Source organism: Euphorbia lathyris, chromosome 3 (assembly GCF_963576675.1).
Source record: "Euphorbia lathyris chromosome 3, ddEupLath1.1, whole genome shotgun sequence".
Lineage (NCBI taxonomy): Eukaryota > Viridiplantae > Streptophyta > Magnoliopsida > Malpighiales > Euphorbiaceae > Euphorbia > Euphorbia lathyris.
The window spans coordinates 91,072,957-91,095,667 of NC_088912.1; the positions used below are offsets into that span (position 1 = coordinate 91,072,957).

Genomic DNA, 22,711 nt, shown 5'->3' on the forward strand with positions numbered 1-22,711 from the left:
CCGAATTGGATCGAACCGAACGGACCTCTAATGGAAACTGTGGCTTCAAAACGACGCCATTTAGATCAGATCTGGATCCAAGAACCAAAGAGCTTAAAAGACACGAAAGCCCGGCCCGTCCAATGATGAAAGTGAACGATGTCGTTTTCCTTCATCCACCGGCTGTTCTGGTCGTTGGACGAGATTCATATTCCTTCTCCTTCCCTTCTTCCGTTCATAATTTCTTCCCCTCTGGACTTTTTCTCACTCACACTCTCACTGTTTTAAGGCTCGTTCAACAAACCCATTCCTCTGAAATACCCAAAATGGATAGAGATTCATCGGACGAGGAAGACGATCGCGAGGCTCTAATTGAGCAAAACGACAGAAAGAACAATCAAAACGACCACCACCACATTCCCTCTCCGCAGCGGCGGTCCTCTTCCACCTTCAACATTGAGGAGTTCAGTTCCGTTGGAGGTTCAATTCGGCGACGTTTCTTCCACAACCTCAACAAGAGGTACTATTACTACTTGTTAGCCATTTTTCTCCCTCTTGTAATCCTAGTCCTTTACTTCTCCGTCGATGTACGGAATCTCTTCTCCTCCAATTTTTCCGGTTTTAGAATTGATTCTGCTTCTGACCGGATGAAAGAAGCTGAGTTGCAAGCTCTTTACTTACTTGGCCAGCAACAGCTTTCTCTTGCCACTCTTTTGAACCAATCAAATTCAAATTCTAGTGTTAATTCCAGTTCAAGTTCCACTGTTTTTTTCAATGGTTTTGAGATTGAAGATTTCAGATCTGCACTTATTAAGCAGATTTCTCTGAATAACCAAATTCAAAAGGTTCTGTTGTCTTCTCATAAATCTGGCAATGTAAATGTATCTACTTCTGATGATGCCAGTGGACCTTTTTTGGGCTCTGCATTTGGTTATGATAGGTGTAGGAAGGTGGAGTTGAATTTAGCAGCGAGGAAGACCATTGAATGGAAACCCAGATCAGACAAATTCTTATTTCCCATTTGCTTATCTGGGCAGATGAGTAATCATTTGATCTGCTTGGAGAAGCATATGTTTTTCGCAGCCTTATTGAATCGTGTTATGGTAATGCCAAGTCCTAAATTTGATTACCCATATAATAAAGTGTTAGATATTGAACATATAAATGAGTGCTTGGGGAGGAAAGTGGTGATCACATTTGAAGAATTCACCCAAATGAGAAAAAACCATGTGCATATTGATAAGTTCATATGTTATTTCTCTGCTCCTGCTCCCTGTTACATGGATGAAGACCATGTTAAGAAATTGAAAGGATTGGGGATTTCAATTGGGGGAAGGCTCGAATCACCTTGGAAGGAGGATATTAAGAAACCGAGTCAAAAGACTGTTAAGGATGTACTGGCCAAGTTTTCTTCTAACGAAGATGTACTTGTTATTGGAGATGTGTTTTATGCTGAAGTGGATAAAGAATGGATTATGCAGCCTGGTGGTCCTCTTGCTCACAAGTGTAAGGCTGTGATTGAACCGAGTAGACTTATTATTCTCACTGCACAGCGGTTTATTCAGACTTTCTTGGGCAAGAACTTCATTGCTCTCCATTTTAGACGCCATGGCTTCTTGAAGTTCTGGTAACTTCTCATTTTCTTTGCTTTTGTATCTATTTGTTCATGCTTATTGCACTTGTTTTTCATTCCGTTGTATTTGTTTCTCTGCATGTAAGATGCCTAGAAACTATAGTGCTAGGGAAGGATGAGAAGAATGGCATAAAATATTCATATTTGTCTATAGTGGAAGCTGCTTAGATAACATTATTTGGTAGGCAGAAATCATTCTTTAGCAGCTGGTTTTAGTTACACACCTTTTGCACTTTTTACTTAGTAGTTAGTAGTTACTGAGTACGGTCTTTGATAAGAACAAAGGTAATTTCCACAGATATAACAACCAGGTGAGAAGAATTAAGAAAAATAGGAGATGAAAACTTTGCTGATAACTGATAATAAAATAGGGAGTGAGATAGACTCAACCTTCCCAGGAAGAAGAGTTCTTCCCTGTTTACCGAAGTAGAGCCCTTCAAGGAATTGCAGAAGAGAATACAAAACCAGCCAGCCTTTTCCCTAACAAACTTCCCAATATAACAGTAAGTGATTCTCCCTACTAGACAGCTATCCCTTAGGCCATAACTACATTTCCCCCTAAATACCTAACTCTCGATTTCCTTCTTTACCCTCCTGTCTTCTTTTCTACTTGTGTGTATAGACTTTCATTTCTTTAGGCCCAGCTGCATTCTGGTCTAGGATCTCTAATCCAAACAATTTGCTTTGTGATCAGGACAGATTTTTAGTTCATTTCTAGATGTCATTGCCCATTTTTAAGCCTGTAGCTATTAATCAAATTGGCAATGCCGCAATTTCTTGGTATATTAGACAGCTGTATGTATAAGCCTATGTGAGTGTCTAAAGCTTAGTACAAACACTGTAAAATTGCAATTCTTTGCGTCGTGCAGAATATTTGTTGTTTTCTATTCCACCTGATTTTGCATTTATAGATGGAACTGCTGCTAATTTCTTTCTAGGATGTTGTGCTTTTGTGTGTTTGTTCAGAGTCTTAGGACTATTGGAATACTTGGGCATTATGATCAGTCGAAGTCTAATAACAAATTTTTGATGTTTTGCCAGCAATGTTAAAACTCCAAGTTGCTTTTATCCCATTCCCCAAGCCGCAGATTGTATTGCTCGAATTGTTGAAAGGGTCAATGCACCAGTCATATATCTTTCCACCGATGCAGCAGATAGTGAAACTGATTTGTTGCAATCATTAATTGTACTGAATGGGAAAACTGTGCCGCTTGTTAGACGTCCATCTCATACATCAGTTGAAAAGTGGGATGCTTTGTTATCCAGACACAACATTGAGGGTGATCCTCAGGTGAAATTTCTTTTGTTTTACACTCCATTAGAATTTATTATCTCTTTCTTGTTCATGCCACTGGATACTGGAAATTTGACCAGTAAATCAAACAATTGAAATGCATTAGATATTAGTATTTCCTAACTTCATCAGTGAAAGATTTATTTCAGCTTCTGTATCTTACTGAAGATATAGTAGCAGCCCACTCTTATGCATTTGTATTTTATCATTCTATTACAAGTTGATTCAGTTTGGCAATTATAGGGTAACATACATCTGTGGTTGCACAACTTTGGTCTTACTTCCTTTATGGCCTCTAGACTTCAAAACCGGACATAAAAAGTCCCTTCACTAACATAAAAGTCCCTTATGAAAGTAAACAACCTCAAAATGGAAAAGTCTAAGAATTAAACTTGTTTAGAACCACATTTTTTATTTTCTAAAAGCACAATTTTCGGAGTTTTCTTTCCTAATCAAACAAAGCAAAAAGTTCATGAATTAAAGTTGCTTAGAATATCATTTCCATCAACTCTACAATGGAGACTCACTTGCTATTGGAGTGGTCAAAGTTTAAGGGGCTTAGGTTAGTAAGGGCAAAGTTCAAAGACTTTTATGTCCGGTATTGAAGTTCATGATCCATAAAGAAAGAAAGTCAAAGTTGAGGAGCCATGGGTGTAATTTACTCGGCATTTATATTGTTCCTAGATTGTTGAAACTTAGAAATGATGAAGAACACAACAATCATGGAAACATCTTTTCCATGAATATGTTACACTAATAGATAAAATATGAATTTACAGAGGACTTGCAAACAATAACAAAACTATAAATGCACTGATTGTTTTGTGGCTGCAAACTTTGTTAAGAACTTGATGTAGAACAGATGTGTTTCTATAATGATACTTGATTTTGCAGGTGGAAGCTATGCTTGACAAGACAATCAGCGCTATGGCAAATGTCTTTATCGGAGCATCTGGATCCACTTTCACAGAGGACATTTTGCGGCTGCGAAAAGATTGGGGATCAGCATCTATATGCGACGAGTACCTCTGCCAAGGCGAATTGCCAAACTACATAGCAGAAGACGAATAAAGATGCGGAATCAATTACTTGGTTTCTGCAACAAACCAAGCATCATCATTCCTTGTGATAATCCAGCATTGAAGATGCTTCACCATGAAGTACAAAGAGTGTGAGTGAGAAAATGTTGTTGAATTTCATCTACTTGTATTCTAGTGTATGATAAGTAGCCATTTACATTTTGCACATAAGTTTCTTAACCTTTGTTTTTACTTCTAATGTTTGAGAACTCACTTGGCAAGGGACATGTTATCCCTGCTGATGATTATTCTTTGTATGTAGAAACCATAAAAGCCAAATTGGAGTGTTAAGAATTAGCATGTCCTTTAGCTAATTTTTTTTAACTTATAAAGTTTCTTATCATCCTTTAAGCACGTGATTAACCCTTTCAAGTCCAGATGGTCACTATCACTATACGAAAGTACAGTAGTCATTTTAAATAAATTCAGGAGGTCAGTGAATCATTTAAATCGCTTTAGCCAAATTGAAAAGATTAATAAAACATTTTATAAATTTAGAAGGTGAATTGGTCTTTTGGATCAAGTTAAGGGAATCCGTGATATATTAACTTTTTTTTGTCACTTTGTATCTTTAAAATAACTAAAATTTCTTTATAGTGATTTTAGTAAAAGAAACACTTTTACTATAGAAATCGGATATCCGTATTCATAAACTTTTAAACTGCAGAAACACTTTGTAAAAATAAGTAACTTTTAGCATTTGTTTGGTAGCTAGGACATTAATAGTGTAACAACTCGGTTCAGAATAGGTGGCACCGTAATAGAAGGTCCAAGCAAGGAGCGACTCAAAGAGATAACAGTTGGGGCAGGAATGAACTGAATCACACATTGAAAATGGAAAGAGAGTGAATGAGATTTATTAGTAAGATGAGAATCCAATACGTGAAGACGCGTTTTAAAGTCGTGAGACCCAAAGTGTTGGATTTGAGTCAAAGCGGATAATATCTACATGGTATTAGGGTAGGTATAGGTTGTTACAAATAGAGGTGTGAATTAAAAAATGCAATGGAAGGAAATGAGAAGTCGATGTAAATGAATATTAAAAAGTTAACATTATTTAGGAGTTTACACTATATAGAATGTAAAATACACTCCTTTTAAAAAGTTTTCATTACTTATATTAATCCCAAATTTGGATATTAAAGTTTAGAGAGTAATGTAATTAAAGCAAGGTCGGACCTGATGGATGAATTTAGAGGCGAGGGGCCATGGCCTTCAAGTAAGGGATCGCAAATTCTAAAACAAAAATAGAGATAAAGTCTAAATTTCCCTCTAATATTTTTTAAGGTAAATTTGCATCTATTGTTAAAAAATATATATATATTGCACTCTAACATATAAAATAGTAAAATTTTACCCTTAATGTTTCTAAGTATGATCAATTTTATTCTTACTATATAGAAAATTTGAACAAACTAGTTTATCGTAACTTAACACGCTATTTAATTTATTAATATTTTACTGTGTTGCATGTTTGAGATAATATTATTATCCTTTTAATTATCTTCCTAGTATATATTATCAATATCTTATTAATACCATAGGTTGTAAATCAAAAGAACAACCAACAAGAGAGTCAAATATGCTAAAGATGTAATTCTATATTTCATCTCCACTTATCTTCCCATCACAAATATACGCAAATTTTTTTCCTCTTCTACTTCAATTGCCTCATAGATCGCACAATCTTAATCATTCTCCAAAAGTAGACACAATGTCTCCCACAGAACATATAGTACAATGTCAATAAAGATAAGTTACAGATCTAAACAAAACTTCTTAAACGAGAACATCGATATCAAAAAACAAATTTCAGATTCTGTTAAGCGGCCGGAAAAAACGAGAAACAAAAACCACGCACATTTTGTTCTTCAGAAAACGACGAATCTCAATCAGTTCTATAAAAAATATAAGAGAAGTTTCTAAGTTACAGATCTACACAAAACTTCTTCAACGAGAACATCGATATCAAAAAACAAATTACAGATTCTGTTAGGCGGCCGGAAAAAATGAGAAACAAAAACCACGCACATTTAGTTCTTCAGAAAACGACGAATCTCAATCAGTTCTATGGAAAATATAAGAGAAGTTTCTAAGTTACAGATCTAAACAAAACTTCTTAAACGAAAATATCGATATCAAAAAACAAATTTCAGATTCTGTTAGGCGGCCGGAAAAAACGAGAAACAAAAACCACGCACATTTTGTTCTTCAGAAAACGACGAATCTCAATCAGTTCTATGGAAAATATAAGAGAAGTTTCTAAGTTACAGATCTAAACAAAACTTCTTAAACGAAAATATAGATATCAAAAAACAAATTTCAGATTCTGTTAGGCGGCCGGAAAAAACGAGAAACAAAAACCACGCACATTTTGTTCTTCAGAAAATGACGAATCTCAATCAGTTCTATGGAAAATATAAGAGAAGTTTCTAAGTTACAGATCTAAACAAAACTTCTTAAACGAGAACATCGATATCAAAAAACAAATTTCAGATTCTATTAGGCGGCCGGAAAAAACGAGAAACAAAAACCACGCACATTTAGTTCTTTAGAAAACGACGAACCTCAATCAGTTCTATGAAAAATATAAGAGAAGTTTCTAAGTTACAGATCTAAACAAAACTTCTTAAACGAGAACATCGATATCAAAAAACAAATTTCAGATTCTGTTAGGCGGCCGGAAAAAACGAGAAACAAAAACCATGCACAGTTTGTTCTTCAGAAAACGACGAATCTCAATCAGTTCTATGGAAAATATAAGAGAAGTTTCTAAGTTACAGATGTAAACAAAACTTCTTAAACGAGAACATCGATATCAAAACATAAATTTCAGATTCTGTTAGGCGGCCGGAAAAAACGAGAAACAAAAACCACGCACATTTTGTTATTCAGAAAACGACGAATCTCAATCAGTTCTATGGAAAATATAAGAGAAGTTTCTAAGTTACAGATGTAAACAAAACTTCTTAAACGACAACATCAATATCAAAAAACAAATTTCAGATTCTGTTAGGCGGCCGGAAAAGACGAGAAACAAAAACCACGCACATTTTGTTCTTCAAAAAACGACGAATCTCAATCAGTTCTATGGAAAATATAAGAGAAGTTTCTAAGTTACAGATCTAAACAAAACTTCTTAAATGAGAACATCGATATCAAAAAACAAATTTCAGATTCTGTTAGGCGGCCGGAAAAAACGAGATACAAAAACCACGCACATTTTGTTCTTCAGAAAACGACGAATCTCAATCAGTTCTATGGAAAATATAAGAGAAGCTTCTAAGTTACAGATCTAAACAAAACTTCTTAAAAGAGAACATCGATATCAAAAAACAAATTTCAGATTCTGTTAGGCGGCCGAAAAAAAGAGAAACAAAAACCACGCACATTTTGTTCTTCAGCAAACGACGAATCTCAATCAGTTCTATGAAAAATATAAGAGAAGTATCTAAGTTATAGATTTGAACAAAACTTCTTAAACGAGAACATCGATATCAAAAAACAAATTTCAGATTCTGTTAGGCGGCCGGAAAAAATGAGAAACAAAAACCACGCACATTTAGTTCTTCAGAAAACGACGAATCTCAATCAGTTCTATAGAAAATATAAGAGAAGTTTCTAAGTTACAGATCTAAACAAAACTTCTTAAACGAAAATATCGATATCAAAAAACAAATTTCAGATTCTGTTAGGCGGCCGGAAAAAACGAGACACAAAAACCACGCACATTTTGTTCTTCAGAAAACGACGAATCTCAATCAGTTCTATGGAAAATATAAGAGAAGCTTCTAAGTTACAGATCTAAACAAAACTTCTTAAACGAGAACATCGATATCAAAACATAAATTTCAGATACTGTTAGGCGGCCGGAAAAAACGAGAAACAAAAACCACGCACATTTTGTTATTCAGAAAACGACGAATCTCAATCAGTTCTATGGAAAATATAAGAGAAGTTTCTAAGTTACAGATGTAAACAAAACTTCTTAAACGACAACATCGATATCAAAAAACAAATTTCAGATTCTGTTAGGCGGCCGGAAAAGACGAGAAACAAAAACCACGCACATTTTGTTCTTCAAAAAACGACGAATCTCAATCAGTTCTATGGAAAATATAAGAGAAGTTTCTAAGTTACAGATCTAAACAAAACTTCTTAAATGAGAACATCGATATCAAAAAACAAATTTCAGATTCTGTTAGGCGGCCGGAAAAAACGAGATAGAAAAACCACGCACATTTTGTTCTTCAGAAAACGACGAATCTCAATCAGTTCTATGGAAAATATAAGAGAAGTTTCTAAGTTACAGATGTAAACAAAACTTCTTAAACAAAAACATCGATATCAAAAAACAAATTTCAGATTCTGTTAGGCGGCCGAAAAAAAGAGAAACAAAAACCACGCACATTTTGTTCTTCAGCAAACGACGAATCTCAATCAGTTCTATGAAAAATATAAGAGAAGTTTCTAAGTTACAGATCTGAACAAAACTTCTTAAACAAGAACACCGATATCAAAAAACAAATTTCAGATTCTGTTAGGCGGCCGGAAAAAATGAGAAACAAAAACCACGCACATTTAGTTCTTCAGAAAACGACGAATCTCAATTAGTTCTATAGAAAATATAAGAGAAGTTTCTAAGTTACACATCTAAACAAAACTTCTTAAACGAAAATATCGATATCAAAAAACAAATTTCAGATTCTGTTAGGCGATCGGAAAAAACGAGAAACAAAAACCACGCACATTTTGTTCTTCAGAAAACGACGAATCCCAATCAGTTCTATGGAAAATATAAGAGAAGTTTCTAAGTTACAGATCTAAACAAAACTTCTTAAACGAGAACATCGATATCAAAACATAAATTTCAGATACTGTTAGGCGGCCGGAAAAAACGAGAAACAAAAACCACGCACATTTTGTTATTCAGAAAACGACGAATCTCAATCAGTTCTATGGAAAATATAAGAGAAGTTTCTAAGTTACAGATGTAAACAAAACTTCTTAAACGACAACATCGATATCAAAAAACAAATTTCAGATTCTGTTAGGCGGCCGGAAAAGACGAGAAACAAAAACCACGCACATTTTGTTCTTCAAAAAACGACGAATCTCAATCAGTTCTATGGAAAATATAGGAGAAGTTTCTAAGTTACAGATCTAAACAAAACTTCTTAAATGAGAACATTGATATTAAAAAACAAATTTCAGATTCTGTTAGGCGGCCGAAAAAAACGAGATACAAAAACCACGCACATTTTGTTCTTCAGAAAACGACGAATCTCAATCAGTTCTATGGAAAATATAAGAGAAGCTTCTAAGTTACAGATCTAAACAAAACTTCTTAAAAGAGAACATCGATATCAAAAAACAAATTTCAGATTCTGTTAGGCGGCCGAAAAAAAGAGAAACAAAAACCACGCACATTTTGTTCTTCAGCAAACGACGAATCTCAATCAGTTCTATGAAAAATATAAGAGAAGTATCTAAGTTACAGATCTGAACAAAACTTCTTAAACGAGAACATCGATATCAAAAAACAAATTTCAGATTCTGTTAGGCGGCCGGAAAAAATGAGAAACAAAAACCACGCACATTTAGTTCTTCAGAAAACGACGAATCTCAATCAGTTCTATAGAAAATATAAGAGAAGTTTCTAAGTTACAGATCTAAACAAAACTTGTTAAACGAAAATATCGATATCAAAAAACAAATTTCAGATTCTGTTAGGTGGCCGGAAAAAACGAGAAACAAAAACCACGCACATTTTGTTCTTCAGAAAACGACGAATCTCAATCAGTTCTATGGAAAATATAAGAGAAGTTTCTAAGTTACAGATCTAAACAAAACTTCTTAAACGAGAACATCGATATCAAAACATAAATTTCAGATACTGTTAGGCGGCCAGAAAAAACGAGAAACAAAAACCACGCACATTTTGTTATTCAGAAAACGACGAATCTCAATCAGTTCTATGGAAAATATAAGAGAAGTTTCTAAGTTACAGATGTAAACAAAACTTCTTAAACGACAACATCGATATCAAAAAACAAATTTCAGATACTGTTAGGCGGCCGGAAAAGACGAGAAACAAAAACCACGCACATTTTGTTCTTCAGAAAACGACGAATCTCAATCAGTTCTATGGAAAATATAAGAGAAGTTTCTAAGTTACAGATCTAAACAAAACTTCTTAAATGAGAACATCGATATCAAAAAACAAATTTTAGATTCTGTTAGGCGGCCGGAAAAAACGAGATATAAAAACCACGCACATTTTGTTCTTCAGAAAACGACGAATCTCAATCAGTTCTATGGAAAATATAAGAGAAGCTTCTAAGTTACAGATCTAAACAAAACTTCTTAAAAGAGAACATCGATATCAAAAAACAAATTTCAGATTCTGTTAGGCGGCCGAAAAAAAGAGAAACAAAAACCACGCACATTTTGTTCTTCAGCAAACGACGAATCTTAATCAGTTCTATGAAAAATATAAGAGAAGTTTCTAAGTTACAGATCTGAACAAAACTTCTTAAACGAGAACATCGATATCAAAAAACAAATTTCAGATTCTGTTAGGCAGCCGGAAAAAATGAGAAACAAAAACCACGCACATTTAGTTCTTCAGAAAACGACGAATCTCAATCAGTTCTATAGAAAATATAAGAGAAGTTTCTAAGTTATAGATCTAAACAAAACTTCTTAAACGAAAATATCGATATCAAAAAACAAATTTCAGATTCTGTTAGGCTGCCGGAAAAAACGAGAAACAAAAACCACGCACATTTTGTTCTTCAGAAAATGACGAATCTCAATCAGTTCTATGGAAAATATAAGAGAAGTTTCTAAGTTACAGATCTAAACAAAACTTCTTAAACGAGAACATCAATATCAAAAAACAAATTTCAGATACTGTTAGGCTGCCGGAAAAAATGAGAAACAAAAACTACGCACATTTAGTTCTTCAGAAAACGACGAATCTCAATCAGTTCTATGGAAAATATAAGAGAAGTTTCTAAGTTACAGATCTAAACAAAACTTCTTAAAAAAACATCGATATCAAAAAACAAATTTCAGATTCTGTTAGGCGACCGGAAAAAATGAGAAACAAAAACCACGCACATTTTGTTCTTCAGAAAACGACGAATCTCAATGAGTTCTATGGAAAATATAAGAGAAGTTTCTAAGTTACAGATCTAAACAAAACCTCTTAAACGAGAACATCGATATCAAAAAACAAATTTCAGATACTGTTAGGCTGCCGGAAAAAATGAGAAACAAAAACTACACACATTTTGTTCTTCAGAGAACGACGAATCTCAATCAGTTCAATGGAAAATATAAGAGAAGTTTCTAAGTTACAGATCTAAATAAAACTTCTTAAACGAAAACATCGATATCAAAAAACAAATTTCAGATTCTGTTAGGCGGTCGGAAAAAACGAGAAACAAAAACCACGCACATTTTGTTCTTCAGAAAACGACGAATCTCAATCAGTTCTATGGAAAATATAAGAGAAGTTTCTAAGTTATAGATCTAAACAAAACTTCTTAAACGAGAACATCGATATCAAAAAACAAATTTCAGATACTGTTAGGCTGCCGGAAAAAATGAGAAACAAAAACTACGCACATTTTGTTCTTCAGAAAATGACGAATCTCAATCAGTTCTATGGAAAATATAAGAGAAGTTTCTAAGTTACAGATTTAAACAAAACTTCTTAAACAAGAACATCGATATCAAAAAACAAATTTTAGATTTTGTTAGGCGGCCGGAAAAAACGAGATACAAAAACCACGCACATTTTGTTCTTCAGAAAATGACGAATCTCAATCAGTTCTATGGAAAATATAAGAGAAGTTTCTAAGTTACAGATCTAAACAAAACTTCTTAAACGAGAATATCGATATCAAAAAACAAATTTCAGATTCTGTTAGGCGGCCAGAAAAAACGAGAAAGAAAAACCACGCACATTTAGTTCTTCAGAAAACGACGAATCTCAATCAGTTCTATAGAAAATATAAGAGAAGTTTCTAAGTTACAGATCTAAACAAAACTTCTTAAACGAAAATATCGATATCAAAAAACAAATTTCAGATTCTGTTAGGCTGCCGGAAAAAACGAGAAACAAAAACCACGGACATTTTGTTCTTCAGAAAATGACGAATCTCAATCAGTTCTATGGAAAATATAAGAGAAGTTTCTAAGTTACAGATCTAAACAAAACTTCTTAAACGAGAACATCAATATCCAAAAACAAATTTCAGATACTGTTAGGCTGCCGGAAAAAATGAGAAACAAAAACTACGCACATTTAGTTCTTCAGAAAACGACGAATCTCAATCAGTTCTATGGAAAATATAAGAGAAGTTTCTAAGTTACAGATCTAAACAAAACTTCTTAAAAAAACATCGATATCAAAAAACAAATTTCAGATTCTGTTAGGCGACCGGAAAAAATGAGAAACAAAAACCACGCACATTTTGTTCTTCAGAAAACGACGAATCTCAATCAGTTCTATGGAAAATATAAGAGAAGTTTCTAAGTTACAGATCTAAACAAAACCTCTTAAACGAGAACATCGATATCAAAAAACAAATTTCAGATACTGTTAGGCTGCCGGAAAAAATGAGAAACAAAAACTACACACATTTTGTTCTTCAGAGAACGACGAATCTCAATCAGTTCAATGGAAAATATAAGAGAAGTTTCTAAGTTACAGATCTAAATAAAACTTCTTAAACGAAAACATCGATATCAAAAAACAAATTTCAGATTCTGTTAGGCGGTCGGAAAAAACGAGAAACAAAAACCACGCACATTTTGTTCTTCAGAAAACGACGAATCTCAATCAGTTCTATGGAAAATATAAGAGAAGTTTCTAAGTTATAGATCTAAACAAAACTTCTTAAACGAGAACATCGATATCAAAAAACAAATTTCAGATACTGTTAGGCTGCCGGAAAAAATGAGAAACAAAAACTACGCACATTTTGTTCTTCAGAAAATGACGAATCTCAATCAGTTCTATGGAAAATATAAGAGAAGTTTCTAAGTTACAGATTTAAACAAAACTTCTTAAACAAGAACATCGATATCAAAAAACAAATTTTAGATTTTGTTAGGCGGCCGGAAAAAACGAGATACAAAAACCACGCACATTTTGTTCTTCAGAAAATGACGAATCTCAATCAGTTCTATGGAAAATATAAGAGAAGTTTCTAAGTTACAGATCTAAACAAAACTTCTTAAACGAGAATATCGATATCAAAAAACAAATTTCAGATTCTGTTAGGCGGCCGGAAAAAACGAGAAAGAAAAACCACGCACATTTAGTTCTTCAGAAAACGACGAATCTCAATCAGTTCTATAGAAAATATAAGAGAAGTTTCTAAGTTACAGATCTAAACAAAACTTCTTAAACGAAAATATCGATATCAAAAAACAAATTTCAGATTCTGTTAGGCTGCCGGAAAAAACGAGAAACAAAAACCACGCACATTTTGTTATTCAGAAAACGACGAATCTCAATCAGTTCTATGGAAAATATAAGAGAAGTTTCTAAGTTACAGATTTAAACAAAACTTCTTAAACAAGAACATCGATATCAAAAAACAAATTTTAGATTTTGTTAGGCGGCCGGAAAAAACGAGATACAAAAACCACGCACATTTTGTTCTTCAGAAAATGACGAATCTCAATCAGTTCTATGGAAAATATAAGAGAAGTTTCTAAGTTACAGATCTAAACAAAACTTCTTAAACGAGAATATCGATATCAAAAAACAAATTTCAGATTCTGTTAGGCGGCCGGAAAAAACGAGAAAGAAAAACCACGCACATTTTGTTCTTCAGAAAATGAGGAATCTCAATCAGTTCTATGGAAAATATAAGAGAAGTTTCTAAGTTACAGATCTAAACAAAACTTCTTAAACGAGAACATCGATATCAAAAAACAAATTTCAGATTCTGTTAGGCGACCGGAAAAAACGAGAAACAAAAACTACGCACATTTTGTTCTTCAGAAAATGACGAATCTCAATCAGTTCTATGGAAAATATAAGAGAAGTTTGTAAGTTACAGATCTAAACAAAACTTCTTAAACGAGAACATCGATATCAAAAAACAAATTTCAGATTCTGTTAGGCGGTCGGAAAAAACGAGAAACAAAAACCACGCGCATTTTGTTCTTCAGAAAACGACGAATCTCAATCAGTTCTATGGAAAATATAAGAGAAGTTTCTAAGTTACAGATCTAAACAAAACTTTTTAAACGAGAACATCGATATCAAACAAACAAATTTCAGATTCTGTTAGGCGGCCGGAAAAAACAAGAAACAAAAACCACGCACATTTTGTTCTTCAGAAAATGACGAATCTCAATTAGTTCTATAGAAAATATAAGATAAGTTTCTAAGTTACAGATCTAAACAAAACTTCTTAAACGAGAACATCGATATCAAAAAACAAATTTCAGATTCTGTTAGGCGGCCGGAAAAAACGAGAAACAAAAACCACGCACATTTAGTTCTTCAGAAAATGACGAATCTCAATCAGTTCTATGGAAAATATAAGAGAAGTTTCTAAGTTACATATCTAAACAAAACTTCTTAAACGAGAACATAGATATCAAAAAACAAATTTCAGATTCTGTTAGGCGGTCGGAAAAAACGAGAAACAAAAACCACGCGCATTTTGTTCTTCAGAAAACGACGAATCTCAATCAGTTCTATGGAAAATATAAGAGAAGTTTCTAAGTTACAGATCTAAACAAAACTTTTTAAACGAGAACATCGATATCAAAAAAACAAATTTCAGATTCTGTTAGGCGGCCGAAAAAAATGGGAAACAAAAACCACGCACATTTTGTTCTTCAGAAAATGACGAATCTCAATCAGTTCTATGGAAAATATAAGAGAAGTTTCTAAGTTACAGATCTAAACAAAACTTCTTAAACGAGAACATCGATATCAAAAAACAAATTTCAGATTCTGTTAGGCGGCCGGAAAAAAACGAGAAACAAAAACCACGCACATTTAGTTCTTCAGAAAACGACGAACCTCAATCAGTTCTATGGAAAATATAAGAGAAGTTTCTAAGTTACAGATCTAAACAAAACTTCTTAAACGAGAACATCGATATCAAAAAACAAATTTTAGATTCTGTTAGGCGGCCGGAAAAAACGAGAAACAAAAACCATGCACAGTTTGTTCTTCAGAAAACGACGAATCTCAATCAGTTCTATGGAAAATATAAGAGAAGTTTCTAAGTTACAGATCTAAACAAAACTTGTTAAACGAAAATATCGATATCAAAAAACAAATTTCAGATTCTGTTAGGTGGCCGGAAAAAACGAGAAACAAAAACCACGCACATTTTGTTCTTCAGAAAACGACGAATCTCAATCAGTTCTATGGAAAATATAAGAGAAGTTTCTAAGTTACAGATCTAAACAAAACTTCTTAAACGAGAACATCGATATCAAAACATAAATTTCAGATACTGTTAGGCGGCCAGAAAAAACGAGAAACAAAAACCACGCACATTTTGTTATTCAGAAAACGACGAATCTCAATCAGTTCTATGGAAAATATAAGAGAAGTTTCTAAGTTACAGATGTAAACAAAACTTCTTAAACGACAACATCGATATCAAAAAACAAATTTCAGATTCTGTTAGGCGGCCGGAAAAGACGAGAAACAAAAACCACGCACATTTTGTTCTTCAGAAAACGACGAATCTCAATCAGTTCTATGGAAAATATAAGAGAAGTTTCTAAGTTACAGATCTAAACAAAACTTCTTAAATGAGAACATCGATATCAAAAAACAAATTTCAGATTCTGTTAGGCGGCCGGAAAAAACGAGATACAAAAACCACGCACATTTTGTTCTTCAGAAAACGACGAATCTCAATCAGTTCTATGGAAAATATAAGAGAAGCTTCTAAGTTACAGATCTAAACAAAACTTCTTAAAAGAGAACATCGATATCAAAAAACAAATTTCAGATTCTGTTAGGCGGCCGAAAAAAAGAGAAACAAAAACCACGCACATTTTGTTCTTCAGCAAACGACGAATCTTAATCAGTTCTATGAAAAATATAAGAGAAGTTTCTAAGTTACAGATCTGAACAAAACTTCTTAAACGAGAACATCGATATCAAAAAACAAATTTCAGATTCTGTTAGGCGGCCGGAAAAAATGAGAAACAAAAACCACGCACATTTAGTTCTTCAGAAAACGACGAATCTCAATCAGTTCTATAGAAAATATAAGAGAAGTTTCTAAGTTACAGATCTAAACAAAACTTCTTAAACGAGAATATCGATATCAAAAAACAAATTTCAGATTCTGTTAGGCGGCCGGAAAAAACGAGAAAGAAAAACCACGCACATTTTGTTCTTCAGAAAATGAGGAATCTCAATCAGTTCTATGGAAAATATAAGAGAAGTTTCTAAGTTACAGATCTAAACAAAACTTCTTAAACGAGAACATCGATATCAAAAAACAAATTTCAGATTCTGTTAGGCGACCGGAAAAAACGAGAAACAAAAACTACGCACATTTTGTTCTTCAGAAAATGACGAATCTCAATCAGTTCTATGGAAAATATAAGAGAAGTTTGTAAGTTACAGATCTAAACAAAACTTCTTAAACGAGAACATCGATATCAAAAAACAAATTTCAGATTCTGTTAGGCGGTCGGAAAAAACGAGAAACAAAAACCACGCGCATTTTGTTCTTCAGAAAACGACGAATCTCAATCAGTTCTATGGAAAATATAAGAGAAGTTTCTAAGTTACAGATCTAAACAAAACTTTTTAAACTAGAACATCGATATCAAACAAACAAATTTCAGATTCTGTTAGGCGGCCGGAAAAAACAAGAAACAAAAACCACGCACATTTTGTTCTTCAGAAAATGACGAATCTCAATCAGTTCTATAGAAAATATAAGATAAGTTTCTAAGTTACAGATCTAAACAAAACTTCTTAAACGAGAACATCGATATCAAAAAACAAATTTCAGATTCTGTTAGGCGGCCGGAAAAAACGAGAAACAAAAACCACGCACATTTAGTTCTTCAGAAAATGACGAATCTCAATCAGTTCTATGGAAAATATAAGAGAAGTTTCTAAGTTACATATCTAAACAAAACTTCTTAAACGAGAACATAGATATCAAAAAACAAATTTCAGATTCTGTTAGGCGGTCGGAAAAAACGAGAAACAAAAACCACGCGCATTTTGTTCTTCAGAAAACGACGAATCTCAATCAGTTCTATGGAAAATATAAGAGAAGTTTCTAAGTTACAGATCTAAACAAAACTTTTTAAACGAGAACATCGATATCAAAAAAACAAATTTCAGATTCTGTTAGGCGGCCGAAAAAAATGGGAAACAAAAACCACGCACATTTTGTTCTTCAGAAAATGACGAATCTCAATCAGTTCTATGGAAAATATAAGAGAAGTTTCTAAGTTACAGATCTAAACAAAACTTCTTAAACGAGAACATCGATATCAAAAAACAAATTTCAGATTCTGTTAGGCGGCCGGAAAAAAACGAGAAACAAAAACCACGCACATTTAGTTCTTCAGAAAACGACGAACCTCAATCAGTTCTATGGAAAATATAAGAGAAGTTTCTAAGTTACAGATCTAAACAAAACTTCTTAAACGAGAACATCGATATCAAAAAACAAATTTTAGATTCTGTTAGGCGGCCGGAAAAAACGAGAAACAAAAACCATGCACAGTTTGTTCTTCAGAAAACGACGAATCTCAATCAGTTCTATGGAAAATATAAGAGAAGTTTCTAAGTTACAGATCTAAACAAAACTTGTTAAACGAAAATATCGATATCAAAAAACAAATTTCAGATTCTGTTAGGTGGCCGGAAAAAACGAGAAACAAAAACCACGCACATTTTGTTCTTCAGAAAACGACGAATCTCAATCAGTTCTATGGAAAATATAAGAGAAGTTTCTAAGTTACAGATCTAAACAAAACTTCTTAAACGAGAACATCGATATCAAAACATAAATTTCAGATACTGTTAGGCGGCCAGAAAAAACGAGAAACAAAAACCACGCACATTTTGTTATTCAGAAAACGACGAATCTCAATCAGTTCTATGGAAAATATAAGAGAAGTTTCTAAGTTACAGATGTAAACAAAACTTCTTAAACGACAACATCGATATCAAAAAACAAATTTCAGATTCTGTTAGGCGGCCGGAAAAGACGAGAAACAAAAACCACGCACATTTTGTTCTTCAGAAAACGACGAATCTCAATCAGTTCTATGGAAAATATAAGAGAAGTTTCTAAGTTACAGATCTAAACAAAACTTCTTAAATGAGAACATCGATATCAAAAAACAAATTTCAGATTCTGTTTGGCGGCCGGAAAAAACGAGATACAAAAACCACGCACATTTTGTTCTTCAGAAAACGACGAATCTCAATCAGTTCTATGGAAAATATAAGAGAAGCTTCTAAGTTACAGATCTAAACAAAACTTCTTAAAAGAGAACATCGATATCAAAAAACAAATTTCAGATTCTGTTAGGCGGTCGAAAAAAAGAGAAACAAAAACCACGCACATTTTGTTCTTCAGCAAACGACGAATCTTAATCAGTTCTATGAAAAATATAAGAGAAGTTTCTAAGTTACAGATCTGAACAAAACTTCTTAAACGAGAACATCGATATCAAAAAACAAATTTCAGATTCTGTTAGGCGGCCGGAAAAAATGAGAAACAAAAACCACGCACATTTAGTTCTTCAGAAAACGACGAATCTCAATCAGTTCTATAGAAAATATAAGAGAAGTTTCTAAGTTACAGATCTAAACAAAACTTCTTAAACGAAAATATCGATATCAAAAAACAAATTTCAGATTCAGTTAGGCTGCCGGAAAAAACGAGAAACAAAAACCACGCACATTTTGTTCTTCAGAAAATGACGAATCTCAATCAGTTCTATGGAAAATATAAGAGAAGTTTCTAAGTTACAGATCTAAACAAAACTTCTTAAACGAGAACATCAATATCAAAAAACAAATTTCAGATACTGTTAGGCTGCCGGAAAAAATGAGAAACAAAAACTACGCACATTTAGTTCTTCAGAAAACGACGAATCTCAATCAGTTCTTTGGAAAATATAAGAGAAGTTTCTAAGTTACAGATCTAAACAAAACTTCTTAAAAAAACATCGATATCAAAAAACAAATTTCAGATTCTGTTAGGCGACCGGAAAAAATGAGAAACAAAAACCACGCACATTTTGTTCTTCAGAAAACGACGAATCTCAATCAGTTCTATGGAAAATATAAGAGAAGTTTCTAAGTTACAGATCTAAACAAAACCTCTTAAACGAGAACATCGATATCAAAAAACAAATTTCAGATACTGTTAGGCTGCCGGAAAAAATGAGAAACAAAAACTACACACATTTTGTTCTTCAGAGAACGACGAATCTCAATCAGTTCAATGGAAAATATAAGAGAAGTTTCTAAGTTACAGATCTAAATAAAACTTCTTAAACGAAAACATCGATATCAAAAAACAAATTTCAGATTCTGTTAGGCGGTCGGAAAAAACGAGAAACAAAAACCACGCACATTTTGTTCTTCAGAAAACGACGAATCTCAATCAGTTCTATGGAAAATATAAGAGAAGTTTCTAAGTTACAGATCTAAACAAAACTTCTTAAACGAGAACATCGATATCAAAAAACAAATTTCAGATACTGTTAGGCTGCCGGAAAAAATGAGAAACAAAAACTACGCACATTTTGTTCTTCAGAAAATGACGAATCTCAATCAGTTCTATGGAAAATATAAGAGAAGTTTCTAAGTTACAGATTTAAACAAAACTTCTTAAACAAGAACATCGATATTAAAAAACAAATTTCAGATTTTGTTAGGCGGCCGGAAAAAACGAGATACAAAAACCACGCACATTTTGTTCTTCAGAAAATGACGAATCTCAATCAGTTCTATGGAAAATATAAGAGAAGTTTCTAAGTTACAGATCTAAACAAAACTTCTTAAACGAGAATATCGATATCAAAAAACAAATTTCAGATTCTGTTAGGCGGCCGGAAAAAACGAGAAAGAAAAACCACGCACATTTTGTTCTTCAGAAAATGAGGAATCTCAATCAGTTCTATGGAAAATATAAGAGAAGTTTCTAAGTTACAGATCTAAACAAAACTTCTTAAACGAGAACATCGATATCAAAAAACAAATTTCAGATTCTGTTAGGCGACCGGAAAAAACGAGAAACAAAAATTACGCACATTTTGTTCTTCAGAAAATGACGAATCTCAATCAGTTCTATGGAAAATATAAGAGAAGTTTGTAAGTTACAGATCTAAACAAAACTTCTTAAACGAGAACATCGATATCAAAAAACAAATTTCAGATTCTGTTAGGCGGTCGGAAAAAACGAGAAACAAAAACCACGCGCATTTTGTTCTTCAGAAAACGACGAATCTCAATCAGTTCTATGGAAAATATAAGAGAAGTTTCTAAGTTACAGATCTAAACAAAACTTTTTAAACGAGAACATCGATATCAAAAAAACAAATTTCAGATTCTGTTAGGCGGCCGAAAAAAACAAGAAACAAAAACCACGCACATTTTGTTCTTCAGAAAATGACGAATCTCAATCAGTTCTATAGAAAATATAAGATAAGTTTCTAAGTTACAGATCTAAACAAAACTTCTTAAACGAGAACATCGATATCAAAAAACAAATTTCAGATTCTGTTAGGCGGCCGGAAAAAACGAGAAACAAAAACCACGCACATTTAGTTCTTCAGAAAATGACGAATCTCAATCAGTTCTATGGAAAATATAAGAGAAGTTTCTAAGTTACATATCTAAACAAAACTTCTTAAACGAGAACATAGATATCAAAAAACAAATTTCAGATTCTGTTAGGCGGTCGGAAAAAACGAGAAACAAAAACCACGCGCATTTTGTTCTTCAGAAAACGACGAATCTCAATCAGTTCTATGGAAAATATAAGAGAAGTTTCTAAGTTACAGATCTAAACAAAACTTTTTAAACGAGAACATCGATATCAAAAAAACAAATTTCAGATTCTGTTAGGCGGCCGAAAAAAATGGGAAACAAAAACCACGCACATTTTGTTCTTCAGAAAATGACGAATCTCAATCAGTTCTATGGAAAATATAAGAGAAGTTTCTAAGTTACAGATCTAAACAAAACTTCTTAAACGAGAACATCGATATCAAAAAACAAATTTCAGATTCTGTTAGGCGGCCGGAAAAAAACGAGAAACAAAAACCACGCACATTTAGTTCTTCAGAAAACGACGAACCTCAATCAGTTCTATGGAAAATATAAGAGAAGTTTCTAAGTTACAGATCTAAACAAAACTTCTTAAACGAGAACATCGATATCAAAAAACAAATTTTAGATTCTGTTAGGCGGCCGGAAAAAACGAGAAACAAAAACCATGCACAGTTTGTTCTTCAGAAAACGACGAATCTCAATCAGTTCTATGGAAAATATAAGAGAAGTTTCTAAGTTACAGATGTAAACAAAACTTCTTAAACAAGAACATCGATATCAAAACATAAATTTCAGATTCTGTTAGGCGGCCGGAAAAAACGAGAAACAAAAACCACGCACATTTTGTTATTCAGAAAACGACGAATCTCAATCAGTTCTATGGAAAATATAAGAGAAGTTTCTAAGTTACAGATGTAAACAAAACTTCTTAAACGACAACATCAATATCAAAAAACAAATTTCAGATTCTGTTAGGCGGCCGGAAAAGACGAGAAACAAAAACCACGCACATTTTGTTCTTCAAAAAACGACGAATCTCAATCAGTTCTATGGAAAATATAAGAGAAGTTTCTAAGTTACAGATCTAAACAAAACTTCCTAAACGAGAACATCGATATCAAAAAACAAATTTTAGATTCTGTTAGGCGGTCGGAAAAAATGAGAAACAAAAACCACGCACATTTAGTTCTTCAGAAAACGACCAATCTCAATCATTTCTATGGAAAATATAAGAGAAGTTTCTAAGTTACAGATCTAAACAAAACTTCTTAAACGAGAACATCGATATCAAAAAATAAATTTCAGATTCTTTTAGGCAGCCGGAAAAAATGAGAAACAAAAACCACACACATTTTGTTCTTCAGAAAACGACGAATCTCAATGAGTTCTATGGAAAATATAAGAGAAATTTCTAAGTTACAGATCTAAAAACGTAAGGGATTACTGGGTGAGCTCAAGTGGCTGGAACTGGGCTAGGCTGGGAAGTCTTCTTCCAGCTGCGGTGCTGATGCAGCTAGCTTCCTATGTGTTATTCGAGGATGGTGGTGATAGGGACGGCTGGTTCTGGCGCAAAACCCCCTCCAGAAGCTTCTCGGTCAATTCAATGTACCAGCTGATCCACACTACTCTTCCTGGTCGAGTGTGTAATGTAGATTCCCAAAACTGGACTGATGTATGGAAGCTGGAAACAACAGAGCGGGTGAGGTGTTTCTTTTGGCTGATCCAGCGTAATGCAGTCTTAACAAACGCCAACCGCGTCCGATGGAAAATTACAGCAGACGCGAAATGCCCGAGCTGCGCTGATGAAGAGACGATCTGTCATATGCTGAGGTATTGTCGGGAAGCACGAGACATCTAGAAATTGTTTATCCCCGTCTGCTGGTATAGCAATTTTAGCA

General features: G+C 33.5%; 1 protein-coding gene across 1 annotated transcript; it reads left to right on the plus strand.

The window, feature by feature from the left end:
• Positions 1-202: 202 nt before the first annotated feature.
• LOC136223413 (O-fucosyltransferase 36-like) lies at positions 203-4,328 on the plus strand. Its single transcript, XM_066011378.1, has 3 exons — positions 203-1,606; positions 2,654-2,903; positions 3,801-4,328. Exons 1-3 carry the CDS (start codon positions 306-308, stop codon positions 3,975-3,977), a joined length of 1,728 nt encoding a protein of 575 aa, XP_065867450.1. The 5' UTR covers positions 203-305; the 3' UTR covers positions 3,978-4,328.
• Positions 4,329-22,711: the final 18,383 nt, after the last annotated feature.

Coding starts and splice junctions, on each gene's coding strand:
- LOC136223413 (XM_066011378.1), top strand. CDS start 306: ATGGATAGAGATTCATCGGACGAGGAAGACGATCGCGAGGCTCTAATT. Junction 1,607..2,653: donor CATGGCTTCTTGAAGTTCTG/GTAACTTCTCAT, acceptor ATGTTTTGCCAG/CAATGTTAAAACTCCAAGTT. Junction 2,904..3,800: donor ACATTGAGGGTGATCCTCAG/GTGAAATTTCTT, acceptor TTGATTTTGCAG/GTGGAAGCTATGCTTGACAA.